This window comes from Lissotriton vulgaris, chromosome 2_2, assembly GCF_964263255.1.
Source record: "Lissotriton vulgaris chromosome 2_2, aLisVul1.2, whole genome shotgun sequence".
NCBI classification, from domain to species: Eukaryota; Metazoa; Chordata; class Amphibia; order Caudata; family Salamandridae; genus Lissotriton; species Lissotriton vulgaris.
Genome location: NC_141688.1, coordinates 37,764,494 through 37,786,524, shown reverse-complemented (window position 1 = coordinate 37,786,524; position 22,031 = coordinate 37,764,494). Strand labels below are relative to the sequence as shown.

The 22,031-nt window shown below is 45.2% G+C and overlaps 1 protein-coding gene across 9 annotated transcripts in view; it reads right to left on the bottom strand.

Moving 5' to 3' along the window:
- The window catches only part of NEO1 (neogenin 1), a 540,003-nt gene that overhangs the window by 128,908 nt on the left and 389,064 nt on the right, over positions 1-22,031 (bottom strand). For 5 of the 9 annotated variants that reach the window (XM_086959255.1, XM_086959251.1, XM_086959258.1 and 2 more), the window contains exons 7-8: positions 9,206-9,326; positions 1,333-1,549 (exon numbers count right to left, since the gene is read on the bottom strand). In XM_086959255.1, the coding sequence (XP_086815381.1) occupies positions 1,333-1,549; positions 9,206-9,326 (338 nt within the window). The remainder of the gene's footprint in view (positions 1-1,332; positions 1,550-9,205; positions 9,327-22,031) is intronic. The other 4 variants (XM_086959257.1, XM_086959254.1, XM_086959259.1 and 1 more) reach the window with 1 other exon arrangement.

Here is a 22,031-nt window from a genome sequence, read left to right as displayed (position 1 = left end):
TTCTGTTCTACCAACATTAAAGCTTCCTCAAGTCTGACAAGAAGGCTCTAAATCAAACTGCCAAGAAACAGACATCATCCTATAACATGTAAAGCTCTAAGATCTAATCGCTAAAAACAATGAAATAACTATGGCCTTTGATGACAAAAATAAAATGTAAGACACTGAAGTGACCAATGTAGGTGTAAGTACTACTGTAAGGTACAGAATCTATTCCATCATTGTACCCAAGATCTATATATTGGGTAAAAACTGAAATCAACCATTCAAAACCTGTCTGCTTACTGTCAGATCACCATTAGGGCTAGTAAGAAAGTTCAGTCAACTTCAGTCCTAACCAATACTTTTTTCAGTTATAAATTCAGATTAAGTAGTGGGTGCATATTATAGCCAACATATACCGAGTTGTAATTATCAGTTCAATGTCAATATTAATTTATAAAATATCACTGCTTGGGATGAAGTGAACTTAGTACATGTCCATTGGCTGACCTTCAGTAAGACCAGCGTTTTTCATTTTTATGCTCTTTCACTACAAGTATCCTCAATCAATTTAGGTAACACGAGAAAGGACTTCCTGCCCCATTTCAATTCCATCCTTTTCTGCGCGCTTTCACATACATAACTGATGAGAAGCGAGAGCAGTCACCAGACCCACTGAATAATACCTCTCTCAGTCAAGTGAGATTCTTCTGCATCGCATCTTAAAATATTCTTGATGAACCACTTTTATGAGTGATTTAAACTCTACATCCATTTCTCTGTCCTTAGCGAGTTTCCCGAAGGGCGAGGGGGTCACATCACCAGCTTCATTTGATATTGGTTATCCTTAAGAGCCGCAGCTTGGTCATGATAATCAAGTTCAATCTCCATATTCATAGTATGTAAATATGGTCTCTCACACCCTCCCTCTCTCGAAGGGTTATCTATGGCATCTTCTGTCCCCGACCCAATGGATTCTAAGCCATTCGTAAATTGAGCTGTCTCAATCAGAGGGTAGGCTACTGTACGTCCTTGCACTGTATTTTGGTCACTTTAAGGGGATTAGCAAATCCTTACTATAGACTTATAATAATGAATTATAAGTGGGGGGGAAAAACATCTGCAATTCCGTCAAACTTTTCCCATAAGAGAATTACTCTTAGAGGCGAGGTAAGTTCAAGACTGCACATGCTTCCAAACACAGGCCACTGTCTGTATTGGTAACTGTATGAGGAGTAGGGAATACATTTTTAGAACTATTGTCCATACTTGTCCGGAGGCCTGCTTCTACAAAGGGCAATGAAGTCTAACTACATGAAGATGAGATTTAATGCATGGCATAGGTCATACCTGTTGATGCCTTCTTTGCCATAGAAGACAGAGTAGGTGAGGTTTTCTCCTTGAGGCTCAGCAGGCGTTCTCCAGGTCAATTTGATGAAGCGGGTAGAGACGAGGGAGGCTACAACATCTCGGGGAGCTGATGGCAGGGGTCCGGCAGGCACAGGTGCTAGATGGTCAGTAGTGGCACTGGTCAGTGAGGTAGGAGGGAATGTTGGGATGGCAACATCTGGGCACGTGCAAATATTGGGACACAGGGAGCGCAAACACCACCATGATTTAAACAAACAAAAAAGAAAGAAAGAAAGGAAATAAACAAAAACCATGATGGAAAACAAAATAAACAGAACTGAACGTGAAGGCCGAGGAAGTCATGCAGGGGAATGGAGACAAACAAGTAAACCATAACTACTGGAAAACTAGGGGAAAAGCTCTGCGTGCTTTACATAAGAGCCAAGGGGTCACAAATTGAACTACTGTATGTACAGTGGGAGGTGGAGGAGAGAATGTTTGATATGAAATGCTTTCACAAAACACAGAGTAAAGTTAAGGGTACAATTACAATACACATCAACTGCATATCCACTGAAGAGAAATCCTCATTGGGAGCTATAGAGAGTTATACAATCACAGGCCTCCCATGACCTGCCATCTAAGACACAATTCATTAGGAAACACAAATTAAAAATCCTAGTCCAAGGAATCTGCAAAAAAGCTGATTTTCTTTAAGAGTGAAACATAAGCCTGAATGAGATTTTGTGAGGTCCAGGACCACTGGCAAGGCCATGCTGTCTGACATCTGTTGTCTGCTAGGGCCAAGGTCTGTAAAAAGGGGACCTCATTTCGACAAGAATGCTCCGTGCCAAGTTAGGGCAGCGAGAGGCAACTATTTTAGGCAGACAAACTGAAATCTGTCTAAAGCAACAGATTCTCAGGTTAGCTTCCATAGGTATGTGTTAGGTACACTTCCTCCGGCTTAAGAGAGAATGTTCTATTTGCACTGTTATGATGTTTGTAATGGACTGATGGAACACGCACATTCTATAGAAGTAGATCTATTGGCTAGAATACTCTTGTGCTAGCAACAGCAGGTCTTGGAGGCACAGCTACTATGAAAGATCAGGAGGTGTGACGTTAACTACAGTGTTTAGTGTACAACAATGTGAGAAACTCTTCGACGGTCAGGGTGAAAATCTTTGGTGGACTTTCACTGGTAGAGTTAGGTCCTATTAGAATATCCTTTCCAGGAAGTGGATCCTGTCACAAAAGGAATGCCTACATTTGCAGAGTCAATGTGTGTAGTAATTAATTTACTAAAATTTTGCTTTCTGTAACTATTTTTTTACTTCTGCTGAGGGCCCTGTACCTGCCTCTGCCCCTGTGGGCTTCTGTTTACAAGGTCCATTGCTTCTCCATTGTACAGATCACAAAGGTAACACGAGAGTGGCTTGGTGGAACACCAGCCTACTAGTTTATACATGAAGACGATGGTTTTATTAAATGTGCCCCCAGAAAATGTCGGAAGTACATGTTCGCCACAGTGCCAGCAGAGCACTGTGCTTATTTACTGTAGTCTGAGGGAAAACATTGATTTCTGTCCAAGTGCTTTCTTTCTCAGCATTGCTAGAACAGGGCAATCAATGCGCCACTTTCATTCCGCTATGCCCACAGCCTCTGATGATTCTTAGTATAAATTAATATTTCCAAGGTGACAGCATCACCATACACTATTTTGGGAGGTTTTCTTTAACTTCATGTGTACGTACTGTGTAGCTGGTAGTGGTGTTCTTTTTCCGATGTAAACAAATAATTTACAATGAAATATACAATATAAAACAATAAGACACTTAATTTAAAATATTACAGAAAATATGGAAAACGAAATTAAAAAAACCTTAAAAAAAGACGCTACACAAACAATATTCATGTCAAGTCCACTTCAGAACCTGATTTGGCTGATTGACTTAAGATAATTACATACTATGGAACAGAATTTCATGGAGCTACCAATCAATATGTTTGTAATACCACTTGGATCAGAATAGACAAAGGTATTTTTTTCGAAGTTCTAATGAATAAGGGGACAGAAGATGTACATGCTCGATGGTCTCGTCTTGACCCTGAGATTATCGCCATGTTCGAAAATAGTAGCCATGAGCCTTCAAATTGCAGAAGCGGAATATAGAGTAAATTAAATATTAAAAACAGAGTTAGGTTTGTATCGATATTTACAGTCCAAATAGGTTTCCCAATATTTCATGTACGTGGATTGTAGGTAGATCAAGTATTCGAGATTGCCTAATTGCTCAAGAACTTTCACATAATTGGTGTACTTTATTTTCAGCTTGAGCAACAGTTTGCGATGTGATATTTTCTTAGCAGAAAGTTCTGAAACCGGTGGTAACTACTGACTACTTTATGTGTTAAAATATTGTTTGCAAACCCTACTTTAACAAGAGAATATACAATGTTATTTTAATCCGGTCAGTTGCAGTTCAGTAAAATAAAAACCTGTCCGTGCTTCATATTGCAGTTTTGCCATATCTAAGTGCTGTGAAAAATAAAAAGAAAACTGGGCTGGGGCTCACCCAACTGGGCTATTCACATGGTCACAAGACTGCTTGGCAAAGGCCTGGTTTGAACGCAACCCTACTCAGCTTGCTAATAATCCTGCCCAAGGTATTGGTTTGAAAGTGGAACAGAGTAACTTCCTTCCAAAAAGCCCACTATTTGGGAAACAGCACCTGCTTTAATTTCTCAGTCCCAAAGGAAGCAAGCAATGGGACTGGGGAGATGGGAGCTATTAGTAAAAAGAAAGAACCATACAATCTTAGTTCTGGAAATTAATTTGAAGTGTGATTGGTTTCTGAAAAAGTCGAAATTGGTAGTAACTCTTCTCTAGAGGCAAGATTTTATGCTGGTGCTGTAGAGAAGCCACCAGAGGCTGGTCTGATTATATAGCCAGGTCTTTAAGCTCCTTTAAAAGAGTAAATCACTGGCTTTTTAAATTCCTGAGAAAAGTTGCTCCACAATGGGCTCCTTCGACATTCAACATACGGTGGACGCAATGGATCGCATCTAAGACTTCAGCTCTAGCCTTTACCTCCTCAAACTATCTTAACCCTTTTCTCCAGTGTTCAGGTTCTGCCCTCCTGCACTGTTAATAAGACTGGACTCAGACAGATGTCCGCCTTGTGCTGCAAAAGTGGCCCGAAATGCATTGGAGCGGATTATAAAATGTTTCGTTTGTGAAAATGAAAGACTCATTTGGATATAACACGTCATATGGATATGAAAATAATACCAATGATGGAATAACAAAGAAATAAAAAGAACCACATAGACAAAGAATTAAGCCTGCTCATTTAATTGTTTTGAACAATATCATATCGAGTGCCTCAGGGATGTATCCAATGACCCATTGGCCACACTCATTTTGGCAAAAGAGGTACTGACGCTGCATTGCAAAGAGGAGTCTACCCAACTTTGGTTAATGTCCAACGACACAAACCAGCATTGCGAGAGTCATTCTGACTTTTCACTTCAACACTGGCTTCGGAACTCCAAGGGTCACACTCAGGCTCATGACCCATACTGAAGCAGCTAAACATTACTATTGGAACCAGCTATACAAATCTCTATTAACTTAATATGTTAAAGAAACTGTGTTTAGTGTCCAATAAGCCTTCCCCGAACAATGAAATTTACTCTGATTATGATGACCTACTGAAGAACCATCACCCGACCCATGAATTTTCATAGTTTGCTAAAGAGGAATTAGCAGGATGGGCCAGTGGGCCCGCCCTGCTAATCACACCCTTCTAGAGTAATCCAAATAAATATTAACAAAGGATTTATGAACTGATCCTATAACAAGGTCAAACCATAATCCTAGCTATGACTCTGCTATGCACATTATAATACATGGATTTCAGAAAATCTCACAGCGTTGCAGTGTTATGACTTGGCCCCATTCTGCACTAACTACATGGGCCGGATAAAGAGATGGCTCTTTAGTTACGGACATCAAAATTAATTCAATAGGAATAAAGTGAGATTATATAGAGCAGGGGAAAGAGGGCAAGATTTGGACTCCACTAATCTCCTACAATATATGCCCTGTTCCAGCTGTCCAGTCACAGGACCAGCTTTAGGGCAGTGTTACTGCTGCATCCGCACCTGGCACTTACCTAAAAGGGAGGGGGAGGGAGAGGAGGGGAGGGTACCTGTGTTGGAAGAAAAAAAAAAGTATGGGTTTAAAAACGCAAGCTGCGGAGTTGTGTGTGTCCAGCAGTTTTCAGAAAACAATAAAAATGTCAAGACAACTCCGGTGATTAATGTTCCTGCTGGAGAGCGATCGCGTTTTGTCCAGTGGCAGTCTTGACTGAAAGTAGCGAAGAGGGTTAATGTGCCTGTGGCGAAGACGTGCCCCATGCATATCACAAAACTAAGTGCGAGTGAACTATGAGTAGAGTTATTAAAAAAATGCATGTCAGACGGGGGCTACGGAGAGATAATGGGCATTATTGGAGGGTGGTAGGGAGGGAACTTGTGGAGAAGAAGCCTACAGGGAGGGGGTGTCCCCTAAAAAGACTGTTGCATTGGGCACCCCCAGCGCTAAAGCTGTCCCTGTAGAGTCATATCCATCAATGTGACCCTGTTCTCTAAACACTATCCAGAATTGTTGATCTGTGCACGTGAAGTTTTCAATCTCCACCAAAACTAGCAAATAAGTGTTGAGGAGACGTCTCCAATTGCACAATTGTTCCACTGCAAACAGTTTGCAGGTACTTTTCATCACTTTCATAAAGAGCTGCCACTGAGCAGCATCCTTCAAAACCACATATGTCTTTCAGACAGAATTCAGTAGGGGTGCATCTCCTTACGAGGGTGCATCTCTGGGAGATCCGCAAGCTCTGATTCAGCGGAGGCAGCAGCAGCAAGCTGCTTCAACTAGGATCGCCTACATCCCACTTTCACCCGAATTTAGCAGGCTTGGGGAATTTGAACAAAAGCCTCTTTCTGGCTGTGCCATGGCTGAGGAATTCAGACCCTCTGCGCTCAAAGCTTCATTCGGACAGGGCTTTGAAAATATCTCAAAGTTTGATCATGTATCCGGTCCTGTCGCCCTGCATTTTTCCTTTTCTGCTTTTCCTTTACAGCAATTGAAAATATAAATCCTGCGCCCTCATCAGCATCTTACAGCATAAAACAGTGACAGAAAGCGGCACCTCTCCACGCAACAAACACTTTATTCAACATTTACACAGAGCAGGCTGAATTCCTTTGTTGCGTGTACACACATTAAAACTGGGAGAAACCTGGAGACAGACGAGCATAGTTCGTGGGTGAGATGATGGGCTGAAACAAAACAGCCGATCAATCAACACAAACACCCTGCAGAGAATGCAACATAAGTTATCTCATGCAGACCCCATTTGAAACCCTCAAACCTATCGCTTTGGTAAGCATCATCCTAAAAAGGCCAGGAGGGGGACAAACTTGCATCTCTTGCCAGTGCAGGGTTACACTGAAGGTCACAGCTTGATGCTCGAGTGACGGGAGAGGAGGGACGGCCCTGAAGAAGGTGCGGTAAATTCCTGCGAGTGGGTAAACACACAGTAACCGAGAGCTCCCCTCACATTTCTGTTTGGCCTCGTTTAACAGGTGTTTAAATATACTGTGCTACCAAAAGACCCAGAACAAGGGTTAACAGAGGGGGAACGCCCATAGACAAGACGCCCACTTTAACACATTTATGCTAAGGTTTGTAATACGGGCGTGTTTTTTACCGCCAACGTTGTGAGAAGTTCTAATAGTTGGTTATTTTTAACTAAGCTCCCCGTTTTTACTTTACCCTTGCACAGTTTTACGGAGGGTTTTAAGATAATTTGCACTGTTTAAATAAATGTCTCTGTAGTCAGAACTAGCTAAAATGGATGCAGACTTTCTCAAGTTTACCCATTACTCAGTAGTGCTTTTTCAACGCTATGAGAACATGAACCGTTTCTGAGAAGCATCTCTCGTGCAGAATCGGGTGGTTGGTGTCGAATTATCGTCAGCATACATTTTTTCAAAATCCATTATTTCCAAGCAAATTAGTCAAAGTGCACAAGTTTGCAAACAGACAAAATTCGCAAAGTTTTCCATAAAAGTGCTTGAAAGTGGACACATATTGATGTGAATGAAGAGCAGCGCTCACCGGCGATGCATGCAGAGAAAGGTCTGCCCGAGCAAGAGAGGATACGAGAATAGATGCTTCCAAGTGAGGAGCATGTGGCGTCCAGAGGCCCACCCACTGGTGCAAGCTGGGCTTGCAGACAGTTTGGCCAAGGAAGCAATAGATGTACGCAGGAGGGGGTCACTGTTAAACCTCAATCAGTAATCGATGCAGGTCAAAGAGCCTGGGTTGGTCCCTTAAATGGAATTAGTGCTCAAGCACATACTCAAGAATTTCAGGACATGCTGGAGAACTTCTCAAGAACATACATATTCGTTCCCCCCCAGACAAAACTTGCAGGGGGCAAGAGAAAAGAGATGAGACTGAACCCCACAGCAGCCTCAGAGATCAGTGAGAGATGAAGGAAATTGCATTTCTATATACCAATTAAAGGCAAATAATTACGCATTGGAAGTGGGTTTTCCATATTCAACCAATCCTTGTACTCTGGAGGGATCACACCAGGAGTGAAAAGCGAGAGCGGTCTTGTTCTGAGTAAGTAGCCAATGGCGTACGAGAGACAGGGCAATCTTTACCTCGCAACCACTTTAAAGTACAGCCAACACAATATGTTAATGGCTTCGTAGTACAATTAACAGACAGCAGCTTACCACTGAAGAGAATTGTGATAATCGTTATCTACACATCTGCCAATCAATACGTTAAGAGCCTATTAATGTCACAAACCGCTCTAAGGGGACATAAAAGGCAGGAAACAAAGCTTTCTAAATTATTACAAAAAACACAACTAAGCAATGACCTTACCGCCGGCAGACCCCGCCCTTTGGCCTCCACTGAATGCAGAGGATGCAGTGCAAAGTTTCCATTCGATTGGACACGTTCCAGGCCAAACAAGGGCGAGTGGGAATGGGTGGGGAGCTCATCTGTCCGCAGCACCTCCAGCACCCACAGAGAACATTATTATTCGTGCACGAAGAACCACGTCATTCACACACTCATACGGTCGAGATAGGCTCAAATGTCAGTTGCACCCTTCCTCACAACTGCCGTCCATTAGAAATAACAGGAAGGTGTACCGCTGTTTCTGAAGGCACCACACCCACAATACCAAAAAAAGGCCTGGAAACACGCAGGGTGTCCCCTCCACCAGGAGGAGGGTATCCTGCTGACTCAGCCCTCAGAATACCTGCAGCGGATAGGAGGACAGAGGAAGGGAAAGGCCCTGCAGCAAAACACTGGGCTCTGTTCTGCAGGCAGCATCACACTGGGTCTCTAACAGACCAGGCAACCTCGTGCTCTAATGCACAAGGATCACAATTGGATTTCTAACACAGTAGGCACTTTAACGAAAACAACACCCCACAAAGCTTTTTGCAACAGCCTCCTCCCCACAGGACTCTACTATAAGCAGCAGTAGGAAATGATAATTGCTAAGGAAGCACCAGCCAGGCCCTCGAGGGCAAATAGAACCGGCCAGGGCCTACAGGCCAGCCAGCTCCAGCCAGAGCATACTGGTCACCCAGCAACAGGGTGTGAATTACCACGATCCCAGCAAAAGGAGTAGAGGGGCTATGCCACCAATAAGCACCATTGAGCCTCTACACTACCTCTATGACACTGTCCCTATTGTCTCATCGTCCACGGCTCTGTGACCACCCCCACCCTTGCACCCCCTCCCCTGGAACCCAGACTGCCATATCTTACCATGCTCCAGGATAATGAGCTGGGCTGCTGCCTGAGCATTCCCCACGTCGTTCCTCGCGATGCACTGGTAGAATCCCTCGTCCGACTTCACCAGGCCCAGAACCTGAAGGTTGTAATCCTTCTGAAAAAGACAGACACGAGGAGTAGTTGAGGGGATGAGAGTAAGGTATAAATTTGTGCAAAGAGGAAAATTAAGCAAGGAGAACCACAAGAAAGGCAAAAATAACTTTCAATGCGGCACCTCAAACATTTGATACAAAGCAAACTTCGTCTGTTATAACAGTTTGAGACATTTACTACTGTTCAGAGTAACAGGTGGGTTGATCTTAACGAGAATTTACAAGACTGGGATCAGGAAAGAAAATCCAATTTAGATTAAATTAAGAGCATAATACACATACATACATTACTTTAAAGCATACTACTCGTTATTCATAACAATTTTGTTGTACTGTTCACCACAGACGAAAAGTTGCTTACGTCTATTCACAAATGGTCGCCATATACTCAAATGACAGGAGCCACACACAGGTGTGGATTTCCTAAGCCAATACAGAAGAAAAGAAGAACTAAAGAGAATAGTTTTGTAGGTCTGCATGTGAGCATAAAGAGTTACAAAAAGGGAACTTCATCACTCATTGGGATCACTGATTTTAAGCTCAAATCTAGCAAAGCAGGGGCTGATCCTCTGCTATGGCGGAGGAGCATCACCTCACTGCATTCTCGTAGTGCAAGAAACGAAAACTTAAAATGGTACTAACTTTTAGCTATTACCATTTTATGTTTGCTTTGAGGGCGGGGATGCTCTGTTCTCTAAGCAGGGGTGGGGAGGAGCGGTTTGCCCACTCCTGAGTGCGCAAAGACAGAGGGCCGCCCAAACCAGTCATACCCACTTATCCCTTCTCCATTCAGGCTGTATTTGGATGAACTTTGATAAATTTGTTGAGTACGTGTAAATATATCGCAAATGTGCAAAAGGCTGTGCAACTCGCAGTGACACAGAAACTTGTGTGTCACTATTCTGGGCTGATCAGTTTTAAGAACAAGCATCAAGTCAATAGTAGGTACTATTCTACCAAATAATACTGTTAGTACTCTGCACCGATCTATACTACATGTTTGACCCTTTTGCTTATTTGTATTAACTGTTTATTACCCACAGGTTGGCTCTGTAACCGCATGTTTGTATTACTCTGTACTCATGTTGGGCTTAGCTGCCACCAATTTGTACTTATTGACCTATTGTTTTATCTTTTTAACCATGCTCCCACATGTACTTCTCTTTGTAAAGCGCTCTGATATCTGCAAGGATCTTGTCCGCGCTATATAAAACTTTCAAAATAAATAAATAACGTAATAAACAAAATGTGTGCATAAAATGCATGCAAACCGCATTTGTGAATGCCTGTGTTTAAATATGCTGGTACATTTTAAGTCAGACCTATTGGCTTTGCCAAAGCTTGCATTTTCTTTCCCTTTCCCACTCCCTACACCCTCCTCTCTTCAACTTCCCCCCACAAAGAGGCCACTGCACAAGTTACTTACCTTCGGTAATGATATATCTGTAAGAAACAGTGGTTAGTGTTAGATACCTTACCTTAAAATATCCCCAGGCGTCATACTGGATCTGGAAAGTTTTGCGTAGCAGTACCCCTGAGTGATAGGAGGGGCACGCTTTACGGAGCCCTATAACAATGTTACCCATCTATGAACCCTAAAACACCTTACAGCTCCTTAAAGCCCCTTCCCTGAACCCTACAAGCCAATACTACCCCTTAAGGCTACCCATCCCTGAACAAGCGCTGGCAAAGTTGGTTGATCTCGCCTTAGGAGGTACCACAGAGGAGGGGTATTACACGAATGAGCTAACAGCAACATGGAGGAGAGTTTGGGGGCAGAGTGTACAGAAGCACAAAGACTAAAATAAGCAACATGGGATGGGGTGGCATAGAAGCATGCAGACGAACAAGAGTAACATGGGGGCTCCGAAGCACATGGACGAGCTTGGACAACATGAACGCAGGTTGGGAACAGAAGAGCACAGGTGTGAGAAAGCGACAGGGGAGCACAGAACCTCACAAGGGAGAGAGACAACATGAGCATGTGTAGGGGACAGAAGTGAATCAGTGACAGAAAGCGGCATGGAAAACAGAGGAGGCAAAGAAGCAACTGAAGGAGACAACTGGAAACCACATGGAGTGCTTTAAAAACAGAAAAAGTAGCTCCTCAAATGAGGGCAGTGGAAGGAATCACAAGTATATAGGCCATGCTTCAGGGGAGGCACAAACACAATAAGAGGAAGTAAAGCCCACAGAAGTGAACCGAGAAGAAGTAAATGAGAGTGATAATACAACCAACCAGTGGTAAGCAATGGGAGGGCTTTAACTCCACTGTAACTTATCTATGCCTACTACCCTTCCTGGGTTATAGGCCATCAACTTGTACTCCATGGTCATCTCTGTCCGGGGACTTTCTTTCAATCTGTCTCTAGGTGTAACACATCTCTTTACAGTCAGCCTCGAGGCTTCGGCTCCAGGTGTTTATTAGCCTTCCTCTTTTCCTTTTCCCTTGAGGGTTCCCACAGTTATTCAATCCTCCATCCTAAAAAATACCACTACTACCTCTTAATGCCACCCATCCCTGAGCCCTTAATACTACAACCCCTTAAACATTAAAACCCTACTCTGACCCTTAACACGATCCTTTCCTGAACCCTAAAAGTCCCTTACAACCTTTTTCTGGACTTTAGAAATCCCTTAACAATACCCTTACCTGAACAATACAGACTACTATCGCTCAACTAAATCCTTTCCTATAGCTTACAAACTCCTTATTACTTCTTAACACTGAACCAGGGACTCTGGTGGGGGAGACTAAGAAGAAAAACTGGAAAGAATTGGGAATCACATTAATGATACCCCAGTAATTTCTCAATTATACGGCAATCTTCCAGGAGCCACTTGTCTCTCTCACTATCGTTATCAGAAAAAGCATACCTCTCTAAAGAGCTAAAAGTACGTTTTAAGACATCAGTGGAAGCATTTTCAGAGCTACATTCACACTGTACATGTAATGTACAGTGGTACTCTGCTGTATTGCCATTTGGGAGAAATTATCACTGCCTCACTAAAGGAGTAATTTACAGAATGTCAAATATTTTACTGCTGCACAACAATTTGATAATATGGCTACCACAACCAGCTACCATGACATTATTAAGAATTTAGAGAGAAATGTATGAGCATTGTTGTGGTCTGTTTTTCTGCAGTTATTGGTGTAAAAAAGCACCTTTGTCCTGCTTGTGCTCCAATACTAATAGGCACAAAAGTCTCAACTTTTCTCTAAATGCAAACATTGCTTTAAATGCATTGAAAAACATTTTCAACACATTTTACCTGAATTCTTATAGCTTCCCATATATTATAAATGGCACCCAAGGTAGAATGTACGTGAATGACAAAATGCATCAAGTATTGGGACTGACTACTTAACAAATGGCAGATTAATGGCCTATTTAGAAATGGTAAACTTATCTTTTACGGTTTGGCGTGACAGCATATTGTCTCAAAGATGCATCATTGCGCCTTCCTAGAAGTGCTTCCATTAAAATGGAAAAAAGATTATTCTAAATCTGAAATATAAACTCAATTCTGCAGTTTGCTACATTCAGTATTTCTTCTGTGTGCATTCTACATTTTTGTTACTTTTTCACAGCATTGACAAAGCATGTTTAACAGGCTTTAACTTAATAAAAAAATGTGTGCATAAAATGCATGCAAATCGCATTTGTGAATGCCTGTGTTTAAATATGCTGGTAAATTTTAAGTCAGACCTATTGACTTTTCCAAAGCTTGCATTTTCTTTCCCTTTCCCACTCCCTACACCCTCCTCTCTTCAACTTCCCCCACAAAGAGGCCACTGCACAAGTTACTTACCTTCGGTAACGATATATCTGTAAGAAACAGTAGTTAGTGTTAGATTCCTTACCTTAGAATATCCCAGGCGTCATACTGGATCCGGAAAGTTTTGCGTAGCAGTACCCCTGCCCGTCGGTAGGCGTCGTCTGCGGCTCGGAGTCCGTGTCGGGATGACGTTGTCGGAGTACTTAGACGCCGCTCTCGCGTGCTGACATCAGTTCTTATACACAGCTTTTCCGCGCCAGAAACGCAGAGCCATGATAAAAACCAACACTGGTGCCATGAAACTAGGGCCCTCAAAGGGAAGAACCGTAACCCTAGATATCAGTTCGCAGAACGGTGAGGACGGGTGGGACGGTAAGGAATCTAACACTAACTACTGTTTCTTACAGATATATCGTTACCGAAGGTAAGTAACTTCTGCATCTGAAAGAAACAGGTTAGTGTTAGATTCCTTACCTTAGAATAGATACCCCAGCAATACCACCCACCGATGGTGAGTCTGCCAACCAATGATCACACCAGAAAGTCCAGGAGAACAGAACGTCCGAAAAAGCCATCTCTCCGGACTTGGTTGTCCAGGCAGTAGTATCTAACGAACGTGTGCAGCGAGGCCCACGTAGCTGCCTGACAGATGTCCTGCAAGGGGACTCCCCGACCCAGGGCAGAAGTAGCCGCCGTGGCCCGAGTGGAATGGGCACGCAGCCCCACAGAAGGCTCCTTTTTAGCCAGTGAATAACAAGCCTTTATGCACAAAATGACCCATCAAGAAATAGTTTGTTTGTGCACCGCCCGTCTCTTCTTAGCGCCCACATAACCAACAAAGAGCTGATCATCCACCCGGAACTGGCGTGTGCGGTCCAGATAGAATGAGAGCGCACGTTTTGGGTCCAGTAGGTGGAGCACCTCTTCCTCTTTCGAGGGATGCGGGGGCGGAAAGAAGGTGGGCAAGGTGATGGACTGCCCGATGTGAAAGGCTGTAACCACCTTGGGCAGGAAAGAAGGACGTGTTCTTAAAACAACTTTGTCCGGATGGACAGACAAGAAAAGGAGGCTTAGAAGATAAAGCTTGGAGCTCACTCACTCTCCTGGCAGAGGTGATGGCAACCAGGAATGCAGTCTAAAGAGTAAGAAGATGAAGAGGGCAATTGTGAAGTGGCTCGAAGGGAGCACACATCAAATAAGTCAGAACAAGGTTCAAGTCCCACTGTGGCATCACAAAAGGAACAGGAGGAAACATGTGAGTGATGCCCTTCAAGAATCTATTTACAACAGGGGACTTGAAAAGAGAAAGCTGATCAGGAAGCCTTAAGTAGGCTGAAATGGCAGAGAGGTAGCCTTTGATAGTGCCCAGAGCAGAGCCCTGCTGGGCAAGAGAAAGAAGAAAGAGGAGAACCTCTGAAAGGGGGGCAGAAAGGGGATCCACAGCCTTTGCTGTGCACCATGCCACAAATTTGTTCCACCTGCAGGCGTATACCGATTTTGTGGAGGGACGCCTGGCTGCCAGAATGACCTCAGCCAGGCGTGGCAGCGAACTGCCACCATTGTGGAAATCGCCCTGCCTAGCGAGTCCGTGGTATCCAGCCCACATCGAATAGAGTACCGTGCTGCATCTCGCCCTTCCGCAAGGGATTGAGCGAGTTTTGCCCAGGCCTTCTCCGGGCAGTCCGGCAGCACGTATGCAACCATGTCCCACAGAGAGTGGGTGTAACGGCCCAAAAGGCAAGCGGTGTTGACCAACCGCAACCCCAAACTAAGTGAGGAGAACAGCTTCTCATCGAACTGCTCATACCTTTTGGATTCCCAATCAGGAGGGGCAGTCGGAAATGCGGTCTGGGAGTTAGAGGCCTGGATAACCAGGCTCTCGATAGTGGGGTAGGTGGACAGGAAGCTAGGGTCGCCCGGGGCCGGGAGGCGGCGTCTGGCCACGTTCCGACCTACAGGGGGGCCCTGTTGCAGGCTTGGACCAGGTGCCCAACAGAACGTCAGTAAGGTCCTCATTAAACGGCAGTAGAGGCTCCGAAGAGCATGCCTGCGGTTTGAGGACCTCATTGAGGAGGTTAGTCCTCACAGCCGTGACGGGGAGCTCAAAAGCCAAGGCCTTGGCTGCCCTCGTCAACACCACGCTGTAAGCAGCCCCCTCCTCCGTAGCCACGGTAGGAGGGGAGACAAATCCAGTGTCAGGCGAAGTGTCCAGACCACTGGCCTCCCCTAGCTCAACTGCCCAGTCCGGATATGACTGGCACTCCCGTGCCAGAGGGTCCTCAGACCCCTCTCAATCCTCCTGGCCCCCCATCTCTTGATAGTACTGTCCAAAGGATGGGTCCGGATCATAAAAGAATTGCTCTTCTCTCGGCGTCGAATGCGGCGTCGAGTGACGCCGGTCTGACGCCGGCTCCGGACCAAGGGGGGACCGGGGACGACGCCGAGGGCGACACCCTGGGGGTCGGCGCTGGCAGAAGGGTCGTTAGGTCGATTAGCGAAGACCAGGATCCGGACCCAGATCCAGTGGGGCCCTGCGGCGTCAGGACCGGAGTCTACGACGGCGCTGGGGCTGAAGCACCCGACGGCGCCGGGGCAGAAGCCACCAGCCCGCTAGGGCACCCAGATGGGCCCATGGGGCCCGGAGGAACCTTCGTATGGCCCGTCTGAGGGGAGCGATTCCTCATGGCCACGAGGAAGGCGCTGATCTCCTCCGGCGTCGCGTTCAGCCCAGGGACCGGCGGGTACAGAGCTGGGCGCGGCGCCTGCAGCTCTGGCGGAGCCACGTGGGCGGTGTTGCCCGAAACCCCGGACGCGTCGGGAGGAGTGGGAAGAGCGGTGTCGGCTTCTTCGACTTCTTTTGCCTCTTACCTGAGGACTTGGAGCCAGACGAGTGGTGTTGACTCGCGGAGCTGTGATGACTGTGGCCCCGCGACCAGTCCCTCGACCTCCCCCTTGACCGGGACTGTGAACGGCGCAGGCCCGACTGCCGGAGCTTGAGGCACTTACGGGACCGCTTACGCCTAGCCTTCGACGTCAAGGCCCGGCAGTCGGGGCACGACCTGTCATAGTGGTCGGCCCCAAGGCAATAGAGGCACCGACGGTGGGGGTCAGTAACCGACATCAGGCAGTTACAGTCGGCACAGGGTTTGAACCCTGGCATCCATATCGGCACCGAGAGTCGTATCGACTCGAAAAAGGTTCCAATAGAGATCGAAACAGTTTGGCAAAAATTGACTAAGAAGTACTTCTTTTTCCAGAACTGCGTTTGCTAGCGCGGAAAAAAGACGGCATGCTGGCGCCGACGACGGACGCGGAGCCGCACACGAGGCCTACCGACACGAAGGGGTACTGCTACGCAAAACTTTCCGGATACAGTCGGACGCCTGGGGATATTCTAAGGCAGAGGTCGTCAATCTGTGGGGCGCGAACCCCAGGGGGGCCGTGGAGGCATGGGAAGGGGATTGTATCCTTTATTTGCTAAATGAAAACATCCTAAACATATTTAAAATGCTTTCCCTGGAGTTTTATTCAGGGACTCTCCTTTCCTGGGAAATCGAAGCCACACAGACATCTAACAACACGCCTTTCTACCAGTGTGTTGCTTGGCCTGAAAGAAATGCAAATGTGCACAAGGAATTAATCTGCAAATGTAAAGGCCTTGCAGATTAACTCGTGCACATTTGCATTTCTTTCAGGTCAGCAGCACACTGGCAGAAAGGTGTGTTTAGCTGTTTGCCTGGCATTGATTTCTCAGAACAGGAGAGTGCTGTTCCAGTTAATATACTGTGGCGTAACAAAACGTGAGTGGGTCCCCCTGCAAGATATGCTGAAGGGGCCCCCTCACATGTGGGGGGCCTTTGTTATGCCCCTGGTTGCTATGAGTAGCATACGCATCTGCCAAGCAAATGATGGCAACAGGTACCAACAGGTACCAACGTTCAGTCTAACGCTGCCCCAAACCCCACATCCTTATATAGGATTATTTTTTGTATTTAATGTTTTGTGATGGGGGGGGGGGGGGGCACCTTTCTGCAAGCTAATCATTTATATTTATATTTGGGCACTTCTAAAGCGCTATATATAGGTAGTTACCTCAGCGCTCACTTTTCAAAGACCATTTCTGCACATCACTAACCCGTCCTATAAAATCACAGGAGCCTTGTAGTGGAAAAGTCAGGTGTTTATTAGCTCTCTAGTCTACATCCCATCAAAGAGTGCTCCGCTCAGACTTAGTGTTGAGCCAGTTCTAGAGCATCTCTGCGGCCACTGAAAACCATCTTTCCCCAGGGAACCGTAAATAACCAAGCTTTTTATGGGTGCAGACAGCACTTGGGGGTATAGAACCTAGATTTGTGGGTAAGAGGACTATGTCTACTGCCATATAATGCTTTATAAACTAAGCATATGGATTTCAAGTTAACCCTCTGAAAAACCTGAAGCCAATCATGTTTATTTAGGCACTTTGAGAAGGACCTGTGTTTTTCAATGTTTAGTATGAGTCACGTTGTGGCATTTTGTACTAATTGCAGTTTATTCAAGGCTTTTGCAGGATCCCCAGATATACAGCATTACTGTAATCAAACCTCATAATCACAAAAACAAAGAAAATCTGAATTCTTTGCTGGATGTTGAACAGAAACCTAACCCATTTTAGTATTCTTAATTGAAAAAAACAGTTCTTAGTCAGTGAACAAATCTATTTATACACTGGTAGGTCAAAATTAAATTTGATTACAGGGGGCCCGATTCACAGAACAAACTTAAGACAATATCCTAAACTCACTACTTTTGGTATTCAAAGAAGTTAGGATATGGTCTTAAGTTTGTCTTAAGACAGACTTAAGACAAAATCCTAACTTCTGTGAATACCAAAATAGTAAGTTTAGGATTTTGTCTTAAGTTCATTCTGTGAATCGGGCCCAAGATTCTTTATCAAATGTGCAGTGGGGGACTCACATCTGAAGAGACGACTCCCATGCTATTCACAGAGGAAGTGGTCCCAACATTTCTACCTGCTTTCCCTACTATCCCTATAGTCCTAATCTTGTCTCATGTTTTGTAAACACTGAACTAAAACAGTACGGTAACTCAGTGAGCTGAGAACTTTGTAACCTGTAAATTGCTGGATAAAAGCAAGGTAATTTAATTCAGAGTTTCAGCCGTCTAAAGTTGTTAAAGGCAGTAGCATTTTAAATGGATAACACTATTAATTGTTTATTAAAATGTTCTATGTAAAAGTGCAGAAGAATTAGAAGATTGGTATACTGCTTTGTGATAATGAGAAAGTAATGTCTTTGTATGGTAATACATGCATATGTATGTCCTTCCGAGCATGCACCTGACGTACCAACATAGCAGAGTTAAAAGCAAATTGTAAAATTGTAAGACAGTTTCTGACTAGAGAGGGGGTCCTTCCATCTAAAAAATTTTGATGGGAGGGTCTCGGCATCATAAAAGTTTGAAGACCACTGTTCTAAGGTAAGGAATCTAACACTAACCTGTTTCTTTCAGATACATACATTTACCACTGTCTCAGAGCAAATGGTAAAGGCATACATTAAACCCCATGGAAGTGGGAACTCTGTCTGGTTTCATCAGTGGTAATTCAGAGCCCATATTATTCTCCACTACACAGGTTAAAGAAACCAGAAACTCCTCTCTCACAGAAATACAAAACTTATAAATAAGGGATCTAGAGAGGACCTTAACACCTGCTATACACCTGGCGTGTGAATATAATTAGAGAGAAACATCTTGTTATAAGTGCATAGATTGACAAGCACAGTAGAGGAAGGCATGTTGAACTTAAACAGTGTATATCTCTTTGGTACTGTATACACACTTTGGGAAAAAAAAGTCAAAATATTTTCCTAGTTCACATACAGAAAAAGGAAAATGTTCCTTTCCTGTTAAAGCATTTGTTGGTGGAATGTAAAGCTGTAGACTTACATGCTGTGCAAACTCATAGCACCTAGCGTTGGGCCCAGATATTTGCAAGTTGTTTTCTTTGAAGAAGTCTTTCAAAGCCATGAGGAATAAGGATGTCTCCTCTTGAGGTAATGCGCATAGTCGTCGACTCCATGGTTAGATTGTTTTTCCACACAAGAGGGTGAGGATGGAAGGTGAAGTGAAGCAATGTATAGAGAAATGTCCATGCAAAGAAAGGAAAAAGTGAGATAGAAAGATTACTGCAATGGTCACAGGCATCCTGGGAGGAGGGTGGGTGCATGTGTATCTACAGCACTACATGCCACGAACAGATGCTTACTGGTTAAGTAATATATATTTCGTTCGAGGCTTGTGTGGTTGTAGATACACATGCTGTGCATAGCTTGTAAAGCAGTCCTCCCAGAAAGTGGTGGCTAGCCTGTGGAAGTTGATGTAGTTTGAGAAATTGTACAGATAACTTCCTGACCAACACTGGCTTGTTGGCAGGCTAGCTCATCCACACAATAATGTTTTGTAAAGCGCAGCGCAGCGGAAGCGCAGCGGACGAGCGCAGCGGGAGCGCCTAAGGCAAGCCCGTCTGCGCCCGTCATCGCCAGACCATCGCCTCTCGCCAGTCCCCCTGGTCCTTCCAGGTCATACCCACTTATACGCTATGACGGTAAGGAACTCTTACACCTGAACCCTACCCAAATATGTTCTGATGCTACTGGCATCTTAGGTCTCACGCAACTCAACTGCAACCGTTGCCATTTCTCCACCAACACGCCCACCCGCGTGTGGGGTGACCGTCTCAATACAACAACCCCGCTGCTGAAGATACTACAACTTAACTGCAGATCCCTCACTAAACACCACATTGAGGTGAATTCGCTTCTTCAGGAGGAAAATCCTGACGTCCTATTTCTGTGCGAAACATGGCTCCGAGACGGCATAACTACCATCCCTAACCTAACGCTCCCAGACGAGTTCCAACTGGTCGCCCTTAACCGTGATTCTCGTGGTGGTGGCATAGCAATTATCTATAAAAAGCACCTGACCTGCTCTTTTACCAAAGAACCGCTCCTAGACTGTGAATGCGCCCAATTTAAAATCAGCGTGACCCCTCAATTTACGCTATCCGGCCTATACATCTATCGCCCACCAGGCCAGGCCACTAGGTTTATTGACGCCCTCCTCGAAACGGCCACAGCGCTTACTACCAAATACGCTAACTTCACCATTTTAGGTGATCTCAACCTACACTTTGATGCGACTGGTGACCATACAATCACCAACCTTCTTGCAGACCTCGCGGCATTACAACTTAACTCTTTAGTCCATGCTTCTACCCACATAGCAGGCCATACCCTAGGTCCAATTTTTACTAACATTCAGGAGGCAGTTACAGATACCCCCACTCCGATGGGATGGACAGACCACCACCTTATTAAACTGATGGTTCCGACTCCTCAACGTCAGTATAAAACTGAATCCAACCAGCGATTAAAAAGACCGTGGCATAAACTCTCCTCCCCTGCTCTTCATGAAACCCTTGGAGAGTTCCAATTCGAAGCTAACCAGGAGATTGACGCAACCTACACCTCGTTCACTACATGGATCAGCAATGGCCTTGACACTCTCATTCCGGCTAAACTGACCAAAGGACGTAATACACCTTCCAATCCATGGTTTAACGATACCCTTAAATCAATGCGTAAGGAGTGTAAAAAAGCTGAGCGCCAATGGAGAAAAAACTATAACAACCAGGATAAGGCAAACTATCTATCCAGGCTTAAAATCTATCATAAAGCCATTAGATCTTCCCGTGCCTCTTTTTATGCCAACAAAATTAGCTCCAACCCGAATCCAACTAAAACCATCTTCAAATTAGTTAAAGAACTCCAAAACCCTAGGGCGCCCCCACCTAAAATTTCTTCCAACGAACAATGTGAGCAGCTTGCAACATATTTCGTTGAAAAGGTCCAAAAAATCTACGCGACCTTTCCGCAGATCCCTCCTCCCTTTGGAGTACCTAAGACCCCAGCTTCTAAGCTCACTCCACTTTCTAAAATTCCTGCCATCACTGCTGCTGACCTGACCAACCTGTGTAAGAAAGTGAAGTCCGGCTCCCCAGCTGACCCCATGAGCCCCTCTCATTTCCTGGACTCGATTGATTTTTTTCTATCCCCCATGCTGAACATCCTTAACCTTTCTTTCACCTCTGGATCTTTACCCATAGCTTGGAAGCAAGCGTGGGTATCACCGATAATTAAAAAACCCACCCTCGACCCTTCTAAACCGGAAAACTTCCGGCCAATATCCCTCCTCCCCTGGATTTCCAAGATAGCTGAGGCCCATGTCAATGGTATCCTCTCGAAACATGTGGATCATCACGGAATACTAGACCCTTCCCAAAATGGCTTTCGCGCAGGCCATAGCACTGAGTCTGCCCTACTGGCCACCACAGAACATCTCCGGACGATTTTAGACTCCGGTCAAAGTGCTGCGCTGATTCTCCTAGATCTCAGCGCAGCCTTTGACACGGTATCCCATGACATCCTTCTGAAACGTCTGGAGATGGCCGGTGTGACTGGCCTCGCTCTCGCATGGTTTCAATCCTTTCTCAAGGATAGATCCTTCAAGGTGTCGGCCCCTCCATTTCTCTCCAAATCCCATCCCATAGCTCAAGGTGTCCCCCAGGGTTCAGCGTTGAGCCCATCCCTCTTTAATCTCTACGTCCAGCCACTTACTGACGTGGCAAAAGAGTGGGGGCTCACGCTGGTCTCATACGCCGACGACACCCAGCTGGTTGTCACCCTCTCGGAAAGCCCGTCCATCGCGGCATCCAAGTTTAAAGAGGGTATGGCAGCAGTGGCACAATGGATGACGGACAACTACCTCCAACTTAACGCCGGAAAAACCGAGGTACTCCTCCTTGGCCGAAACACCAGCCTATGGAACGAGCACTGGTGGCCGTCATCCCTGGGCGCCACTCC